General features: G+C 43.1%; 1 protein-coding gene and 1 pseudogene across 1 annotated transcript in view; both read left to right on the forward strand.

Moving 5' to 3' along the window:
• The first annotated feature begins 4,117 nt into the window (after positions 1–4,117).
• On the forward strand, positions 4,118–4,285 carry LOC112825972 (metallothionein-2A pseudogene; annotated as a pseudogene).
• A 6,439-nt stretch (positions 4,286–10,724) lies between these two features.
• The window catches only part of NOCT (nocturnin), a 29,850-nt gene continuing 19,814 nt past the window's right edge, over positions 10,725–20,760 (forward strand). The window contains exon 1 of the mRNA XM_025874195.2: positions 10,725–11,155. Within this exon, the coding sequence (XP_025729980.2) occupies positions 10,966–11,155 (190 nt within the window). The 5' untranslated portion in view covers positions 10,725–10,965. The remainder of the gene's footprint in view (positions 11,156–20,760) is intronic.

Raw genomic sequence — 20,760 nt, forward strand, 5'->3', positions numbered from 1 at the left:
AATATTTCCATTTATTTTTTCCCAATAATTTTGCACTGTAGTTTTTTTTTTTCACTTAACACTATAAGTATTTCTCCATGTCATTAAGTAGTTTTTATAAACATCAATTAATGCCAGTGGAGGTTTATTTAACCATTGCCTTATCACTGGACAGATAGACTGCTTCCAGTTTTCCCCTATCTGAAGTAATGGGGAAAAAGATTAATATCTTTACACAGAAAGCTTTTGGTATTTAGGATTATTTCCTGGGATAGGTTCTGATTCCTAAGAATTAAGATTAATGAATCAAAGGATATGACCATTTCATAGCATTTTCCAAGAAGTTGTACCAATTTACATTTATATTGAGAAGTCATGTCATTAATTTAATTCATATACCAGGACCCACAAAATGGAGGTTACCCAGTGGCCCAGTCCAAGTCACAAATCTAAACTGAAGTCAGCCTGCACAGACCAGAAACACATGTCAAGGAAACCCAACGTACACCAATCATAATCATCCAACTCAGCTTTAGCAAGCTTACCTTACCCTAGAAAATAGGACCTCCTAAGAGCATCCCATTGTTTGTGAGGCACTGTACTTCCCTAGATATACATAGATTGTTTTCCCTTGAATAAAGGACATCAAACTGGTTACTAAATTATTATAGTTTTGTCATTTGACAGAGATAGTTAAGATAGATTTAGTGTGTTAACAAAGTATAAGTTGAGACCTGAAATTTCTAAGTTAGGTCTTCATCATTGAAATATTTATTGGGGCACCTGGGTGGCTCATTTCGTTGAGCATCTGACTCTTGATTTAGGCTCAGGGTATGATCTTAGGGACGCGGGATCGAGTCCCACACTGGGCTCACACTCAGCACGGAGTCGGCTTGTCCCCCTCCTTCCGCTCCCGCGCTTACTCTCCCCATGAGTGCACATGCGTGCGCGCACTCTCTCAAATAAATAAATAAAAATCTTTTAAAAATGAGAAATATTTACTTATTCATTGTTCATTGTCTATATAGCCCTGTTAGAATACAAGCTCTACAAGGGCAGGAATCCCAATTTATTGATATATCTCAAGCATCTAGAACAGTGCCTGACAGAAAACATTTAAATATTTGTTTCAAGAACAAATTCAGTTGCGACACTCAAGTGGCAAGATTCCATAGCAGGTTGTAACAGCACTGGCAAGTGAATATGTCCCTATATTCATCCCATTCTCTGGTATTATTTATCATGACACAATTGATGCTTTAATCATTTATCACATGCTTACTTCAAATATAAAAGTTGAATTCCTTAGTGCTCATATGTAGCAGAAACTACTAGTTCCCAATCTAATTTCAGTTTCTCTTGCTTTTTTTGAAGACAATGTCCTCAGCTAGAAGACCCCATTTCTATCTCCCTACGGACAGGTGTAGCCAAATGACTGATGGGATATACATGGAAATTGTTGGAAGTCCTTTTAGGAAAGCTCTTTAAAATGAGAACAAATAGCTGGTGTGGTCCTTTGTTTTTCTTCTGCTTCCTGCCTACAAAGTGAACATGATGGTTCCAACAGCCCTAACTTTTTTTTTTTTTAAGATTTTATTTATTTGTCAGAGAGAGAGTGCACAAGCAGGGGGAACGGCAGGCAGAGGGAGAAGCAGGCTCCCTGCTCAGCCGGGAGCTCGACGCGGGGCTGATCCCAGGACCCTGGGCTCATGTCCTGAGCTGAAGGCAGATGCTTAACCTACTGAGCCACCCAGGCATCCCTCAACAGCCCTATCTTGTACAATAAGGTAAACTTAAGGATGGAAACTCTGTTCAGTGGATGATAGAGCAGTAAGATATAAGGAATTGTTGCAGGATTTCTTTTTTTTTGTACACATTTAGTTTAATTGTAACAAAGCAACTTGTACACTTTTAACGTTTAAAACTGAGCATCATCTTTCCAGTGAAACAAAAAGAAAATTTAAAAAACAGGAATAAAATTACAATAGAGAATGTCAATTCCAAATAAGATCCTACAGGTTCTGCTCATTCTCCCATCGAATGGCAGGGCTCAAGTCATCATTAGGAGAAAGTTTTATTTTAAAAGTGTCATCTTAAACTGCAAGGATGTCTGTTAAACATCACAATTAAACATGCCAAAGGAGAAGCCATGTTGTTGCAGGATTTCTTTTCCTTCGGTGTCCACAGCTGTTCTTGGTCATGCCACTTCAAGGAATGAAGAGGAAGACCAGACAGAGTGGTGGGCAGCAAAGCAAGGTTTATTGAGTGATAATACAAAGCTCCTGAAGAGGGAGGGGACCCGAGAGGGCAGCCACTGAGAGTTTCTAAGTCTAGCGGTTTTTATGGGCTTGTTGGTGGGTTATTTTAATCTGATTAACCCTCCAGGTGCCTGTCATCCAATCAGGTCTTTGTCATCTACCTATCACGTGGGAAAGGGTGGAGGGCTCCTTCCAGGCTGGTGTAAAATCCTTTTAAGGGTGGTTTCCTCTTAGGGCGGGGCCCCTTGCCCGGGCCTGCCTTTCTTCATACTACCCTTAATCAGAATCAGAATCTCTGGTGATGTGAAGATGTAAAAGATGTTGAAATGGAGCAAGCTAAGAGTTTCTTTTAAGTAGGGTCAGGAGGCACCTGGGTGGCTCAGTCGTTAAGCGTCTGCCTTCGGCTCAGGTCATGAGGGATCGAGCCCCGCATCGGGCTCCCTGCTCCGCGGGAAGCCTTCTTCTCCCTCTCCCTCTGCTGCTCCCCCTGCTTGTGCTCTCTCTCTCTCTCTCTCTGTATCTCTTTGTCTCAAATGAATAAATAAAAATCTTTAAAATAAAATAAAATAAATAGGGTCAGGAGGCCATAAGGGAGGAATTTATGCATGTCCTCATCAGAGAAACTGAACTTTTTGCCAGCTGCAGGCCCTCTGCCTGGACTTAACTCCCTCACCAGGACACTTGAGTCATTCGTTCACATTTTTCATTTCTATTTTTTTTTTAAGATTTTTTATTTATTCATTTGTCAGAGAGAGAGAGAGAGCACAAGCAGAGGGAGAAGCAGGCTCCCTGATGAGCAAGGAGCGCGATGCGGGACTCGATCCCAGGATCCCGGGATCATGACCTGAGCCGAAGGCAGACGCTCAACCGACTGAGCCACCCAGGTGTCCCAACACATTTTTCATTTCTAAAGGAGCTAACGCAGTTTGGGGACAAGTTTCAGTCCCTCTCTTGCATACTAACCCAACCAATCCCAGTTAACCTAGTTTCAATCCATGTTTTGCGTACAGATCCTAAATAAGAAATGCATCCATGGCCTTTCATCTTTGTAACTCTGCCCCTTCTTTGTCTTCCTTGGAACACAAGTCAGGTTTCCACCTGAATCTGTCTCCAAATTGCAATTCTAATTGCCCAAATAAATCCCTGTTTGACTACATTGTCAATGAATTCTTTCTTGGTCAACCACACCAACCCCCAACAGCCTGCTTCTACGCTATTTTACATAAGAAAAAAAGCACTATCTTGTTTTAAACCAGTTATTTCAGGTTTCTTATCAGCTAAACACAATCTCAAACTGATAAACTACAAACACTGACCTTTTCGTAAAGCTTTGAAGACTTCAATAATACTATGAATGTTCTTTAAAAATGAGGAGAGGGGGTGCCTGGCGTGGCTCAGTTGGTTAAGCGTCTGCCTTTAGCTCAGGTCATGATCCCAGGGTCCTGGGATGGAGCCCTGAGTGGGGGCTTTCCACTAAGGAGGGAGCCTGCTTCTCCCTCTGCCGCCACCCCCCCTCGCCCCCGCTTGTGCTCTCTCTGTGTTAAATAAAATCTTAAACAAAAAAAAATAAGGAGGGGGCGCCTGGGTGGCTCATTTGGTTAAGCGTCTGCCTTCAGCTCGGGTCATGATCCCAGGGTCCTGGGATGGAGCCCCACATCGGGCTCCCTGCTCAGCGGGGAGTCCGCTTCTCTCTCTGCCTCTGTCCCTCCTCCTGCTCCATTTCTCGCTCACTTTCTCTCTCTCTCTCTCAAATAAATATATACTCTTTTAAAAAAATATAAAAATAAATAAAAATAAGGAGAAATTGACCATATCTCCAGCTGCACCAGTGTCTCTCTGTGTCGCCTGCTTTGGACCTCGTTCCTCACCTTGGGTCGAAAATGGACCCCAACTGCTCCTGCTCCATCCGGGGCTCCTGCACATGCGAAGCGGGCAAGTGCACCCCTGCAAGTAGAGCTGCTGCTCCTGCTGCCCCATGGGCTGCGCCAAGCGTGCCCAGGGCTGCATCTGCCAAGGAGCCATCGGGCAAGTGCAGCTGCTGTGCCTGATGTGGGCGAGAGCCCGTTCCAGATGTAAATAGAGCAACGTGTACAAACCTGCAGTTTTAAAACATTTTTTTATTATTACCCTGTTTGCTACATTCCTGTTTCTATGAAATATGTGAATTATAATAAAAGTTGGTGACCTAAAAAAAAATAATAAAATCCTTTGCTTTATGTACTTACCTTCTAAAGAATAAGATATAGGCTTTTTATTCCGAACTAATCACCATGTTTTAATTTTAATCATAAGAAAGAATATTTCGTTCATAAATAGGCAGGGAATACTAATAATTTCACACGGCATCATTGGACCTCGCCTTCCATGAGTAAGACCATGAAACACCTTTGGATGTTATAATGCAGGAATAAAGAGGAAATCTGATGGTTGACTGAGGCCACACAGGATAAGAGATTAAAATCTAATTTCTGGCCATGGACTACTACAAAAGTTTGAGTGTCCATTACTGAGTCAAAGAAAACAGGGAAAGGTTTTTGAAATTTGCTTTTATATTTGTAGCTGTGTAAGTCTGTTCTCCAAGCAGTAGATGCCAAGAAGTGATTAACTGTGAAACCTGAAGTGGCCACCCCACAGTCTACAGTAACCTGATTTGCTGTTCCACTGTCTCTCTGCATTAGCATAACTTTACTATGGCAGGAGACTCTTGCCCAGGCAAATGTCTTTATTGTTCATTCCAGAACTTGTTTTAAAGATCATCAACTCTTTAATAGAAAGCATCAACATTTTTCCTACCAACACTCTTCTGACTCCCAGCCTCCTCCTTCCCTTGCCGTTTCCCCCAATCCTAAGTCACTGTCATGTCACAATGTGTACCTATTCACCTCATTGAGAGACCTGCCTTAAACCAAACTTCAAAATCTCCCTAAAAACACGCCTCGCCCTTCCCACTTTGAGACACAATAAAGCTCTCTTGAGGTGGTAATTCTCCTGTACACCAGTGAGCAATAAACTTAGGTTTATCTTGTCGATAATATTTGGGAACTGGCATTTAATACATGCAAAAGATTTGTTAGGGCAAGCTCTGTGAAGGAAACGGGAAGGACCCGGAGGAGGCTGAGACAGCTGCCATCCTGAAGAAGGTCTGAGGCCGGATACAGGGAAAGCGGGAAGGGAAGAAAGGAAGAAGGAACATAAGGTGGCAACGCAGTTCTCAGAGAATTTGGTAAGGCCAGTGTGGGGTTAACCGAGCCAAATTCAATTACTCCTCAAAGTAGTCCTACATTTTGCGGGAACCCGACTGCCTTGGTGCCCCTGGGGGGCTCAGTGAACATCAGCTGCGCTGTAGGAAGCAAGACCCCAGCGGTGATGGGGGTCAGAGCAATCACACCTTTGCAGTCACCGTAGATGTAAGAAGACACATTCTTCTGACTCAGGGTGCCTGATGATTCCCGCCTCTGAAAAGACAACTTACAAAAAGTGTGACCTTCTGAGAAAAAGCACATAATGAATGAAAAAACTCCAAAGGAGTCTAACACAGATTTTTGAGTGAATATAGTAACTATAAAAAATTTAGTCAAAGCAATTGGGATTTTTCTGCATTTTAAAATATGCTCAAAATAATATCAGTTATTAAATTCAGTTTATTGGGGTGCCTGGGTGGCTCAGTTGGTTGAGTGTCTGACTCTTGATCTGGGCTCAGGTCTTGATCTCTCAGGATTGTAAGTTCAAGCCCTGCGTTGGGCTCCATGTTGGGTGTGGAGTCTACTTAAAAATAAATAAATTCAGTTTACTAATTTAGTTATTAAAAACTAAAGAATAACTTATAGTGATAGAACTTGAGAGTCCTTATTACTTTGTTTCATTTTGTTTGGCTACTCATCAACTGATATATTTCTAGTCTCTGACAGTGCTATGTACTGAATTGTGTCCCTCAAAATTCATGTGCTGAAGCCCTAACCCCCAACATGACTGCATTTGGAGATAAAGCCTTTAGGAAGGTAATTAAGGTTAAACTGATGAAGGATAGTTGCAAGGCAGGCAGGCAGGGACAAGGGGCCCCTACTCTAGGAGGAAACCACCTGTAAAAGGATTTTACACCTGGAAGGAGTCCTCTACCCTTTCCCGTATGATAAATAGGTGACAAAAATCTGATCGGATGACACGTGCAGGGAAGGTTAATCAGATTAAAATACTGGGCCAACAAGCCCATAAAAACCACTAGACTTAGAAACTCTGGTGGCAACCCCCTCTCTCCTTGGGAACTTTGTACTATCACTTTGCTATCGTTCAATAAACCTTGCTTTGCTATCCACCACTGTCTGGTCTACCTCTTCATTCTTTGAAGCGGCATGACCAAGAACTGTGGGTACTGACAGAGGAAAAAAATCCTGTAACAAAATGAGGTCATAAAGGTAGTGCCCTAATCCAAAAAGACTGGTGGCCTCACAAGAAAAAGAGAGGACGCCTGGCTGGCTCAGTTGATAGAGCATGTGACTCTTGATCTTGGGGTTGTGAGTTTGAGGCCCATGTTGGGCATACAGATTAGTTGAAAAAAAAAAAAAGAGATTTCCCTTGCCTTCCAGCTTGCAAGTGTGCTCTTTTAATGTGGCTTTGCTTCAGATAGGGGATGTTAATAGAGAAACTAACAGAACTGCTGGGCAAACAGTAGCACTAAGCAGAAAGTCTCAATAGTAGAAAAACTACAATGTCTCCTATGTTTATTGGGCACCTTCTCCTCAACTTCTATTTTGAGGTTGCTCCAATCTTAAGAGAAAAAGAAAACTCCTATGGTGCTTTATCCCATTGTTTTTCACAGGTCTCCTGCCTTCTGGTCCCATTAATCCCATTAATCAGTGCAATCTGATTTCCTCCACCAACCACGCCTACCTGCGACTATTCACAGTGAGCTGAAGAGCAGCCTTCTGTCAAATTCAAAGGATTCAGTCCCCACCTTGATCTCTTGGGTGCATTCATCACTGCTACACCCTTCTAGAAACTTTCTGTCCCCTTACTTCTAAGACACCAATCTCTCCTTGTTCTCTGACTAGGTCTCATGTCTCTTTCCCTTCTACCAATCCTTAAAGGCACACGTTTCACAGGGATTTTTCTTTCTTTCTTTCTTTTTTTAATTTATTTGTCAGAGAGAGAGCACAAGCAAGGAGAACTGCAGGCAGAGGGAGAAGCAAGCTCCCCGATGAGCAAGGAGCCCGATGGAGACTCGATCCCAGGACCCTGGGATCATGACCTGAGCTGAAGGCAGACGCTTCACGGACTGAGCCACCCAGGCGTCCCATTTTTTTTTTCCTTAAAGATTTATTTATTTATTTGAGAGAGCGAGAATGAGAGAGAGAGAGTGCATGAGGGGGGGAGGGTCAGAGGGAGAAGCAGGCTCCTTGCTGAGCAGGGAGCCTGATGTGGGACTCCATCCTGGGACCCCGGGATCATGACCTGAGCCAAAGGCAGTCGCTTAACCAACTGAGCTACCCAGGCGCCCACCAGGCGTCCCATTTCACAGGGATTTCATCCTTAGTGCTTTTCTTATCTCACTCAAAAGTCTTTTTGTGGGTGACCTCACTATCCATGGCTTCAACTCCGGAGCTCTTAAGAGTGTTTGGCCCTGACCCTGCTATGAACGCCAAGTCCATAGTTTTTATTTGTCTACAAAGTGACTCCCCCTGGGTTTTCCATGAGCACATCACAATTAACATGTTCTGACCTTAACTCAGTGTTAAGAGCAGCATTTCCACCTGTTTTCCTTATTTGGTACTGTTATCCATCAGTCACCCAAGTCATACCTAGACTCTGTCCTCTCCTCCCTCGACCTTTAGATTTAATCTGCCACTCAACCCTGTGGGTTCTGTCTCCTTCATAGTTCTTAAACCCTACTCTTTTCCACCATCACTGCCCCCAATTGATTTGCTGAGGAGGAGAGATGTACATCAGAATCACCTATGTGGTTAAATAAATAAATAAATAAGCATTCTTGCCCTGCCCCTCCTCCGGAGATTCCAAACCAGCATATGCTCTTCCTTACCTGCCCTGTTCTGATTCTTCCCCAGCCTCCAGTCCATCTTCCACACTGCTGACAGAATGATCTCTCAAAAATGAAACCTTAATAGTGCAAACATTCTGCTTATTTTTTCAGAGGTTCTTCAGAACCTTCAGGATAAAGTCCAAATTCTTCTGAAAAACCTTCACACTTTGGTTCTTGCCCACAGCCTTCCACCTCATCTCCTGCCACTCCCTTAAGGGCACCCTGCCCTCAAGCCTTATCAAAGTGTGGTACTTTCTGTTCCTGGAGCATCCCTCCTTTCTTTGCCGTGCTGTTTTCAGTGGATATCACCCCTCATCCCTTCCTGCTTAGAAGTCACCCTGTTCCAAAAGCCTCTCCTGTCTTCTCCAGACAATTAGGCATTTTCTGTGTTTCCACAGTATCTTGTTCATATCATGATTCTATATTTATTATCTGATAATTATATGTGTTTATACAATGTCTTACCCACTAGCCTGTGAACAGACTGTTCAGTTCATTATTGTATGCCCTAACATAGAGCTTGGCACATAATACGTACTCAATAAATGTTTACTGAATGAATTTTTGAAGTAAGTTTTTTTATTATGTTATGTTAATCACCATACATTACATCATTAGTTTTTGATGTAGTGTTCCATGATTCATTGTTCGCGTATAACCCAGTGCTCCATTCAGTACGTGCCCTCTTTAATACCCATCACCAGGCTAACCCATCCCCCCAACCCCAAAGTTTTATGTTTTTCTGATTGCTTAAAGTATACAGTGTTTAATACGTCATAAATAAAAAATAATACTACTGACCCATTCTCAGGATAGAATTGTCCTTTGAAATCCTTTTAATGATGACAGTTTATATTTGAACAGTACTTTTAATTTTTCAAAGCACTTATCCCCCAACACTTTATTATGAGTATTTCCTTACATAGGGGAAAAAAAGGTGAACACCCACATACCCATCACCTAAATTCTAATTCGACATTTTCTTATCTTTGCAAAACACTTTTTAGGAGCTAATTTTATTATCACTCTTTATTTCATGTAATGACTAAAGTATGATTCTATGTTTTATAAATAAGGAACCTGAGACCAAGAGAGCTTAATGACTTGTTAAGGAGATTATCTCCTGGAGTTGTGATCAGCTTGTGCCAGCTGACTCATCCATACCCTCTGGGTATTGGATATATAACCAGGGTCTGAAAAATATTTTGAATATCCTTGCTAATGAAAAGCTTCCAATTCCACAAGAGAAGCAAGCAGCAAAATTATGGGAAACCCACCAAGAAAACATTTCTAGCTCATAAGTCATCCAAAGAGGATTCCAGTCTTGGGTCGCCCTCCCCCTCACTCCACTTTCATTCCTGGTTAGTCATTTCCTACCGGATGGGAGATGTTTCTTCCATCCATTCTTTTCCAGTACCAGATACAGATCTAGAATATCTTTCATCTCAGCTGGTCTACTCTCTCCTGCCTTTTCATTTGCCAGAGGCACATGACCTCCAATTAAAACACGACCCTAGTCATCTTTGTGTAGCTCACAAAACTTTAACAAATCACGTTTCCTACCAAATTAAGTCTGGTATAGTCTCTGCCATCCACACTATAACCTATCTAAGTATCTGTCTTCTTACTCCTTAGCTTCCATCCTACATAACTAAGAGTTGTTGTTTTTCCAAACATGCCCAGGGTTTTCTTATTTCCTTTCTTCCTGTATAAATCACCACCACTCCCCTCCCAAATTCCACATGTGTTAAATTCTAGACCTCCTACTCATGGCCCAACTCAAATGCCAATTCCAATAAACCTTCAAGAATCCTCAAGCCTGGGGTTTTTTTTTCCTCTAAACATTTATTTTATTTCAAATTTTATCTTTTTTTTGGATGTTCTGGCACTTAAGTTTAATCTGCCTTGTAGATCTTTATGGTCTGATTTATCTTGCTACCTTCTGCCCCCTTTGCCTGAGTATAACACCACTGAAGAAAGGGACAGTGTCATATCCATCATGGCCCTCGCACACAGTCGGTGCTTTATATGCTTAATTTCATTTAACGCAACATATATTCCCGAAGGGATGGGGGCGGATGCCCTTTTCTGTATTCACACTTACACTCACACGCACACACGGATGCGGTCTTCCACCTGGACACACACGTGTCCCCAGGGCCACAGCCCTGAACGGTCTCGGGCTCGGGACTCTCAGCCTGTGGGCGCTTCCATTCCAGCCAGCGGAAGGGGAGGCTCCATTTCTTTAAAACCCTCTAACAGATACTTGCTACCTTAGACCTCCTACAGCCTCCACCCTACAAAAAACTTAATATCTCCTTCCTGTCGAAGTAGTATCACCCCGAGTCCGGGAATCCCAGCCTGGTCGCGCCAGGGTCCGGTCCCACGGATCCCCCCCCGGTCTCGCTTGGTCGCGCCCGCTTTGTCAGCGCGCTGCGCTCGCCGGTTACCCTCCAGCTTTCGCCAACCCGCGGCAGACGGCGCCGCTGCTACCGCAGCTGCTGTTGCTCCCGCGTCTCCCTCTCGGACTGGTCTGCCCAAGACTGCCCCTAGGCTTCGGCCGCGCGACGAGGACCCTGAGAGCATCCGCTCGGACGGCCCCCGAGTCTGTTCGGTTCGCCGGCTTCGACCTCGGCCCGGCTCCGTTCCTCCGGCGCGTGAGGGGCCTCGGCGTTTGTGGCGGCGGCACCCGGCATGTATCAGAGCCCGCGGCGGCTCTGCTCCGCCCTGCTGCAGAGAGACGCGTCCGGCCTGCGCCGCCTGACCACCCCCGGGCTGCGCCGCCAGTCGCCTCCGCCCGCGGCCGCCCCCCGGCCCGCGTCCCCCCGGCTCCTGGCGGCGGCCTCAGCGGCCTCGGGCGCCGCGAGGTCGTGTTCCCAAACAGGTGAGTAAACGGTGCCGGGCGGAGAACGACGCGACCGCCCGCGCGCGCGGCCGCCACCTGGAGACGGCGCGGAATGAATGGGAGGTCCCGGGCGGCTGGGGTGTGGGGTCGGGCCGGGAAGCGGGTCCTCCTCCTCCTCCTCCTCCTCCTCCTCCTCTTCCTCTTCTTCCTCCTCCTCCTCCTCCTCCTCCTCCTCCTCCTCCTCCTCCTCCTTCTCCTCCTCCTCCTTTTTCCGCTTTCCCCTTCCCCTACCTATCTGGGGCTTAGCATCACATCCAGTAAGAACTGGAACACTCTTCAGGGTCCCGTTTGATCCCTGGATGCGGTGCCTTCGGCATTTCGCGTTCCTGACTTAACGCTAAACCTGCCCCTTCCAAGGCCGCAAGTTAACTTGTGTCTGTTTTATGGAAATTTTGTATAAAAAAAAGTCACCTAAAATGATATTTTTTGATCATGTAGCTTTTGTATGATTTAGATGTTACGATTTTTTAAGTCATGTTAATCGTATAGTAACACACATTGACTTGTTTTACATTTATTTGGATTTTTTTCGGAGCCTTCCGCTCTTACTACTTCGTCAATCTGTGTCCTGTATACCTGGGTTAAGATCTTTTATAGGTGATGCCTTTCGCTTGTCAAGAGCCAATTTTATACATCACATACCCTGGACTTTTCCCTTTTTTGCTACCTCCGTTTCTGCCTGAAGACACATTACCGTGTCCACAAATTATTACAAATCAATGATACTTTTTAAAATGAAGGTTCTCTTTCAAAACTGGCAATTCATCACACTAAAGGTGCATTTTGGCTGTGCTCAAGTTAGCTTATTGCTGTTCAAGACATTCGTCTAACCATCCTACATTATAAACAACTACATTTTGTTAAGAAAGTTTTGGATTAATTTAATTAGGACAAATTGAGCAGTAGAAAGAACAATGTGGCTTTCTTTTATTAATGAAAGTGATAATCTAAAAGTGAGTTGGAACTAAGACTTTAAACTCTTCTCAGATTATTATTGGTGGGTGGTTAGGCTAAGACGTACTTTTAAAATTAGGGTGGCTCACCTGGTTACTTAGACTCTAAACTCCATATTCTTTTTTTTTTATTTAAGATTTATTGATTTATTTCCTTATTTGACAGACACAGCGAGAGAGGGAACACAAGCAGGGGGAGTGGGGGAGGGAGAAGCAGGCTTCCCGCGGAGCAGGGAGCCCGATGCGGGGCTCGATCCTGACCTGAGCGGAAGGCAGACGCTTAACGGCTGAGCCACCCAGGCGCCCCTAAACTCCATATTCTTTAGAAAGGGTGGACTTGACAGTCCTATTCAGATTTTTTGGCTTTTTGGTTTTTATTCTGCGATGAACACATTCATTACATGAAATTACACTGTTCCTATTCCCAGGATTTCTTTTCTTCCCCCTGTGGCAGCTTTATAGGAAGTTGGCACATTGTGAAATAGCCGTTAGAATGGGTGCCACCTAATAACTGTTAGTGTTCTTTCTTGCGGGAAATTTTCAACAGGTCGCTGTTAGGTTTGAGGTGGGAGAAGTAAAAAAGAAAACCAGTTGGTGTCTCCTGTACCAGCTCATATCTCAAGAGTCCCTCAGGCCAAGGTAGTCAGTAGGTACATCTTGGGAATATAGATAGCTTGTATAACACAGATGGCGGATAACTGTGCTGAGGAAAAAAGGTCCGGTTAGATAGAGCATTTGGAATGTTAGGCTTTTTTTTTTTTTTTAAATGATTGACCTAAGAGATTCTATTTTTTTTAATGTTTTCTTTTTTATTTATTTATTCATGAGAGTCAGAGAGAGAGAGAGAGGCAGAGGCAGAGGGAGAAGCAGGCTCCCCGCCCAGCAGGGAGCCCGATGCGGCCCTCGATCCCAGAACCCTGGGATCATGACCTGAGCCGAAGGCAGACGCTTAACCATCTGAGCCACCCAGGCGCCCTGGAATGTTAGGCTTTTGACACAGAAAGGTGTTTAATGAACTTTTTAAAAGTCTCTGAAAACCCTAGTTTTACAAATAAAGAAATTGAAAGACTTATGGTAATTAAACTTAGTTACTACAAAATCTAGGCAATTTTCCTTTTTCCTGCAGTTTTAGCTTCAGCTGCTTGTTAGAAGAAACATGTGAATACGTTCATTTGCTTATTGCTTGACCTTCATTGAAGAAGTTTTTGCAGAATGCCTCACACACTGTAGGTGCTTTATTATAGGAGGTAAAAGAATGTGAGCCTTCAGGGGCGCCTGGGTGGCTCAGTCATTTAGCGTCTGCCTTCGGCTCAGGTAATGGTCCCAGGGTCCTGGGATCGAGCCCCACATCGGGCTCACTATTCGGTGGGAAGCCTGCTTCTCCCTCTCCCACTACCCCTGCTTGTGTTCCCTCTCTCACTGTATCTCTCTCTGTCAAATAAATAAATAAAATCTTAAAAAAAAAAAGAATGTGAGCCTTAGTCTGCCTTTACAAAGTTTACTCCCTAACAAGAGAGAAGAGCTTGCACAAAAAAAAATAACTGTTTAATGAAATGAAACACCTTTTCTTCTCTTAAAGCTTGCACATGGCCCAAGGGTGCTGGAGATTGGGAAGTCCCTTTCAGCAAAGGTGATCTTTTTAGCCTTCAAGAGATGGTTGATATTTGAGCTCAGCCTTGAAACATGGTTAGGATTGAAAGAAATTAAAACATTTTATTTGGGAAAAGGCAGGAGCAGAAAGGGAAAAGCATGAAGCATGGATGCAACAGAGTGAGAGAAGAAACTGTAAAATGTTTTCCAAAGACCCTCAGAACCAGCATTAGGTGCTTTTAAAAATGCAGATTAATGGATCCTGCTATAGACCTATTAATAGACTTGTTATTGGTGGGCCCCAGATTTCAGATTATTCTTATATGTCCCAAAGTTTAGACATCTGGCAAGAGATGTCATCAGGTGCTGAAAGCTACTCTTCCCTCCAAGAGAGTCTGTTGTTGAGAGGCTGGGAGTAGGTAATGAGTCCTGACCCTTGACTGCATTTGATAATCTTTCCTTCCTGACTTACGCCCCTTGGCAATCAAAGGTTACTGGAAAGATGAGTGCAGTCATCAAATCCTAGGTTATTAGAATTTAAAGGGGAACTTGGAGACAATCTCAGTGTTTTGTTAATCTTTTCTCACACAAGGACAGCACCCCCATAAAGAAGCAGCAATTGCCACAGTTACTGTACTAGATGAAATGCAGTCGGGAGTCATCTGTGGGGTTTTTTTTGTTTTGTTTTTAAAGATTTTATTTATTTATTTGACAGAGACAGAGAGAGCAGGAACTCAAAACAGTGGGAGCGGGAGAGGAGAAGCAGGCCCCCCCCCCCCCCCCGGGCAGGGAGCCCGATGTAGGACTTGATCCCAGGACCCTGGGATCATGACCTGAGCCGAAGGCAGACGCTTAACACCTGAGCCACCCAGGCACCCTCATCTGTGGGTTTTTAAGTGCTGTCTTCCAGATCCCTCCTCCTCATATAATTAAGAGTTGGCTGAATTACTGTTCACCACCACTGGAACATGTTGCTTTATTCTTGGTACAATTTTAAAAGCAAATACCAGCTAATTTCAGGAGGCAGCTTTATTTAGTATGTCCCTTAACTCTGTGAGTAAGCTGTTTATGAGAGAGAAGAAATGTAATGAGAGAGAAGCTTGTAATTATCAAGTTTCTACAGAATAAATTGCTTTCCTTGTGGGAGAACTAAGGTATTTTCCTGTGGCATTCAGTGCTAAGAGTTTAAGTAGTAAGCTATTGGGGGCGTTTGAGTTAATAACCATGGCTTCAGAATCACATTCAACACACTTAAAATATATGAACATTTGTAAATCATTTAATCCTGCTTGATGTCTCAACACTGGACTTTACCTAGAAAAAAAATTATTATCATTCAATCCACAAGTTTTATTGAAGACAGTGCACTTAAAAAGTCAAATATTGTATCACATGACTAAGTGTGGCAGGAATTGAGAAGAAAGAAATCAGTGTGGCTGGATTCATTGGAAAAAACTGCTTTGAATAGGTAAAAGGTGGGTACATCCATGGAAGGGAGCACGGTGGATGACAGGCAGGGAGAGACCATGTGAGAAGGTGGCAGGTATGGGAGCAGTGATGAACACCATTAGAAAAAGAGGTACTTCCAGAATCTGGGATGCTTGTTAAAATACAGGTTTCTTGTCTTTCACTTATGTACTTCAGTCAGTTACTTCCAGGAGAAGCCTGGTTAAGTTGTATATTTAACAAGTGCCCCGGGTGATTCTTCCTGAAAAACTTGGGGGAGTATTTTACAAGTTCCACTCCTCTTTCCAAAGATATTTATTTCTGGGAAGTTTGGGAGAGGATTCTGGAAGAGTGTTAAAGTCTTTGAGCTTGGGCCCCAACGCAGTTTAGGAGGCCTCTGAGCAAGAACATTTACCTGAACAAAAGCAGGCTTTATGAAAGGGAAGGAGTTGGTGTTCAGTGAGGAAAACTTGAGACTGACATTGTACTGGATGTGGATCAGTGTAGTTGTACAACTTTGGGAGTGGGTAGGTGGGTAAATATAATACCACGTAGGTTTCAATGATGTCTACTAATGAAGATGTGAGGCAATTATTTTCTGATTTCTTGGAGGAGGAGGAAGTGAGGAAGCATCTGTATTTGCTTAAATTCTAATCAGGATTTATATACTTGAATAAATACTGAGAAATTCAAAGATGATGTGCACGGGTATTTGGCTTCATACTAAACTCACTTGTACTTTCATGAAAAGCAGTTAAAACCTTTGGGATTTATTGTTAGAATAGGCAAAAACCAGGGCGCCTGGGTAGCTCAGTTAAGCGTCTCTTGGTTTCGGCTCAGGTCATGATCTCAGAGACATATGATTGAACACCCCCCACATTGGACTCCTCGCTCAGCATGGGTTCTGCTTGAGATTCTCTGCCTCTCCCTCTGCCCCTCCCTCCCACTTGCTAGCTTGTAAGCACTCCTCTCTTTCTCTAAAATAAATCTTAAAAGAATAGGCAAAACCAGCCTTCCCACAGGAAGGAGTAAGACCTCAAGTGGATAATTTTAGTTGTCCGCTGTCTCCACGTGGTGTCAAAGCAACACTTAACGTACTGGTTACCATGAGTTCTGTGTCAGGGATGTGGGCAGGAGTGCTCAGGGGAAAGAGGAATAAAGAAAATTATTACTGTCATATTTGAATGCCCCCCCCAAAAAATACTTTTTTTTCCATCCAGTATCAACAAATGCCTGGGCCCACTCAGATCTTCTGAATTTTAACATGGGGACTGAGCATCTGGTGATTCTGATACACAGTGCAGCCAGACAGCCACTTACCACAGACACAGGTGGACAGCCAGCCAGTGAGGAGATCTGTTTTACTAAATGCACAGAAGCCTGCTAGAAGTTTCTTACCAATGCATTGATTCCCATGCCTCCAAAAGTTAGATTCTGCTATTGGATTATGAGGGATTGTGCAGAAAGGAAAATTTTTATATATTTGTGTATATATGTATATGTGTATATATGTATAATACATATGTATGTATATGTACACTTTTTTTTGAGAGAGAGCTTGGGAAGGGGGGTGCAGAAGGAAAGAGAATCTCAAGCAGGCTCCACTCCCAGCTCAGAGCCCAGGGCTCAACCTCAGGACCCTGAGATCATGACCTGAGCCAAAATCAAGAGTCAGATGCTTAACCGACTGAGCCACCCAGGCACCCCGAAAGGAAAATTTTAAAGCCAGTTTTACTCCATCTTCAGAATTGGAGTAGTATGAGAAGTCCACCAAAGTAAAAGTTACAGTGAGACAAAATTACAGTAAAGAATTGTTGCAGTAGGATGTCCAGGGAGTCCTTTAGTCTGCTCCTCCTGCTCCCACTGTCTTCCTTTCCTCCAGCCCTTTGAGCTTCCAGTCCTTGAGCAGGTCCATTGCCAGTCTACAGATACACTTGTGTCAGGGTACAAAGTAAATTAGTTTGCAGATTTTAAAGATACCTTGAATATAATAGTTTTATATTTCCTTTTTATGTTTTGCTGTCATAGATATCAACCATTATTGAGAGACTGCTGAAAGAAGTTTCAAATCTTAATAGGTCAAATAGTTTTGCTGAGACATATTCGGGAATTAGTTTCTCTTTCAGATGGTTCATCATTCTGAATTTTATTTGGAAAAAAGTCATGATGATTTTTTAAATTAAGTTTTTAGAAAATTATAGGAGTAACACATGCCCATTAATAAAAATCTTCTGAATAATTTTATCAACTCTGTCATCTCTTATTCTCATGTTCTTAAACTCCTGTTAGACAGATGGCCATGTGGATCTATCTTCTGTGTCTCTTCTCTCTTTTTTTAATGTCTTTATCTCCTCTCCATTTTGTGACTTTTTCTGAATATTTCTATTTTGCAGTCATTTTAAATGTCTAGACATTTTCTAATTCTGTACGCCTTTTTTGATAGACTCCTATTCTTTTTTTGTGTCCATATTACTTTCCTGTAGCTTTATTTATTTGTCAGAAGAGAGAGAGCACAAGCAGGAGGAGTGGCAGGTAGAGGGAGAAGCAGTCTCCCCGTGAGCAGGGACCTGGAACCAGATGTGGGGCGGTCGCCGGCTTAATCCCAGGACCTAGGAATCAAGACCTGAGCCAAAGGCAGATGCTTAACCAACTGAGCCACCCAGGCGTCCCTCTCCTGTAGCTTTAAAGATATGGAGATATGTGTGCCTGTTTCTCCCACAGGCCTCTCGTAAGGGGGAGAGCAGTTTATGTGTTCTGTAAGTGGGAGGGTTATGCGGTGGGTGGACAGGTAGGCTCCCCTAGGAGGGAGCAGGCTGGAGGCCTTCCTAGCCAAAGCTAGGAAGCCTTCTGTTTGCTAATCTGTGTAACTCCTCACACTACTTTTTAAATAGAGTGAACTCTATTTAAAGAACTTTTAAGTTCTATCAAGAACTTTTTAAATGTTCTTGAGGTCAGAGTTAGACTTTGATCTGGTCTGCTTTTCTTTCTTTTTTTCTCTCTCTCTCTCTCTCCCCCAAGTTTTTATTTATTTATTTATTTATTTATTTAGTAATCTCTACACCAACATAGGGCTCAAACTTACCGCCCCAAGATCAAGAGTCTCATGCTCTTCTGACTGAGCCAGCCAGGCGCCCCCGGTCTGCTTTTCCTTTAGATCTGTCACCCTTGGTAGCCCTTCCAAGGCATATATCCCACTTTTCTTTGAAGCATTCTCTGGTTCTATCCCACAGGCAGAAGCCACCCTTGCTGGCTTCTGTCTGAGAGGGGTAGTAGGGTAACTAGCACAGCTGTTTCAGAAGTCATAGTTGAATGAATTACCCTAACAATTGCCCCTCAGCTTCTCCTGCCCTTTGTCTGTTGACTCAGCTTGGAGTTTCTTTAGAGCTCCCTTGGGAAGAACTGTATTTAATGGACCTTTGGTAACTTATACTACATTTTCCTCCACTCTGATTTCTCTGCTAATGCAAACCTGTCAGTTTCTACCCTCCTGTACTTCTTCCAAATTTTTGGCCCATTGATGGCGTCCTTTCTTGTCTTCCCATATTATTGTTTCATTCTTTTTAAAAATTTGAATACACATACTTTATTCCTGAAAGCTCTTAGGAAGGAGAGAGTGAATGTATGTTCTACTTCATACCTGGTGACCTATCAAGTGTAACATACCGATTACCATTTTTTAAAATTATTTGTTTCAATTCCCATTTTTAAAAATGAGTGGTAGGAATAGAGATTTTATTTTTTTAAGATTTTATTTATTTATTTGCCAGAGAGAGAGAGTGAGAGAGTGTGAGAGCACAAGCGGGGAGTGGCAGACAGAGGGAGAAGCAGGCTCTCTGCCAAGCGGGGAGCCCAATGCGGGAAGCCCAATGCGGGAAGCCCAATGCGGGACTTGATCCCAGGACCCTGGGACCATGACCAGAGCCGAAGGCAGACGCCCAACTGACTGAGCCACCCAGGCGTCCCAGGAATAGAGATTTTAAAGCTGTTAACAATTTCACTTCAGATTGTGAAAGATGATTCTTTTCCTGTGTGTGCCTTAATTATTCAAGGCAGGCCATGGAAATTTATATGTGAAAATTGTTTTCCCCTATTTCAAGTGACTGAAAATCTTCCATTGGTTTTGTGAAATATATACAAAGTGGCTGTAAAATTTCATTTCAGCATAATCTAGGACAGGGGTCTGCAAACTTCTGCTGTAAAGTAAGAAATATTTTAGGCTTTGTGGGACATACATCTGTGTCACAGCTACTCAACTCTGCCGTTGTGGTGTGGAAGCAGCCCTAGACAGTACATAAGCTTATGGATCCTGAAATTTGAATTTCATATAGTTTTCCCATGTCATGAAATTTTTTTCAAACATTAAAAAATGTGCAAGATTACCAGCAGCACAAAACAGGGTGCCAGCTAGATGCAGCTCATGGGCTGTAGTTGGTGGACTCCTGATCACAAGGTAAAAAGTCTGTACTATCAGCAGATTTTTTTCCTTTTAGCTTTCATGTTTCCATTCATAACTGTAAAAATGGACCATTTTCTTGGGCATCATGTAGTAACACAGACTTAATGTCTTAGTGGAGAGCAGTTGTCCCACCAGATTCTGTCAGTTTCTACCTTTTCACATTTCACTTCAGAGCATTATGCTAGAAAAACCCAGTTTATAGAAATGGTTGGTCAACCAACAGTTGAGCACCAATTAAAACAGTTAACCTAAGCTTTGATTGTGGAGGGATTTCTTTTTCCTTAGTGGTATTTTCTAGATGAATCTGACATGACTGAAGGTATGGCTCAGCCTGGAAAACATTTTGGCATTCTTGTTTAGTGTGTGACTGCTGCCTAGTGAAGAAAGGTCGTTTGGATTGTCACACTGTGTCTAGGTGTTTGTATTTTTAGACACGTTAGTTTGAGAGTCATGACCTTCACTTGGTATCTCTAGTAAGGCCATGCAGGTTGTTACACTGCTTTGTACACTTTGTGCCATGCCAATGTGTGCCGTGTTGGCAGTGACGTTGGCAGATGGAGAAGGTGGAATTTGACCTCTGTTTATTCCTGTGTGTGCCCTGGCAAGGCACCATTGCAGTTGTCCTGTCAGTCCTGTCGGAGATGCTGATGAGCAGCAGTCCAAGGTGCAGGTAACTTTTCTCCGAGGCCAGACCGCTCAGTAGTTGTGCAGTCTTGAAAAACTGTGTACTAATCTCTTAACCTCAGTATCTGTTTCTATCAAATGATGACTACAATACCTACTTGATGGATTGTTGTAAAGAGTAATGAAAATACTTGGAAATAGTATGGCATATGCCGGGCTCTCAGATGTTAACAAACAGCCTTCTCTTTAAACACAAAGTGAACTTCGCTAAATAGAATAGAAAAGCTAACATTTAACTGACCACTTAGGATTACTAGGTATATCTAGTTTAACTCAATCCTCTCAGTAACCTGGTGAAGTAAATTAGAGTGATCCCCAGATGTAGAAATTGAGGCACAAAAAAGGTGAATAACTTGTTCAGGATCTTATTAGTAAAAGGAGGAGCTGGGATTTGACACAAGCCAGCCTAACTTGAGTCCCTGGGTTGAAGACTGTTTTTGCTTCCGCTGAACTGT

Source organism: Callorhinus ursinus, unplaced genomic scaffold (genome assembly GCF_003265705.2).
Source record: "Callorhinus ursinus isolate GAN/ISIS: 27379988/994484 unplaced genomic scaffold, GSC_fseal_2.0 scaffold4, whole genome shotgun sequence".
NCBI lineage: Eukaryota > Metazoa > Chordata > Mammalia > Carnivora > Otariidae > Callorhinus > Callorhinus ursinus.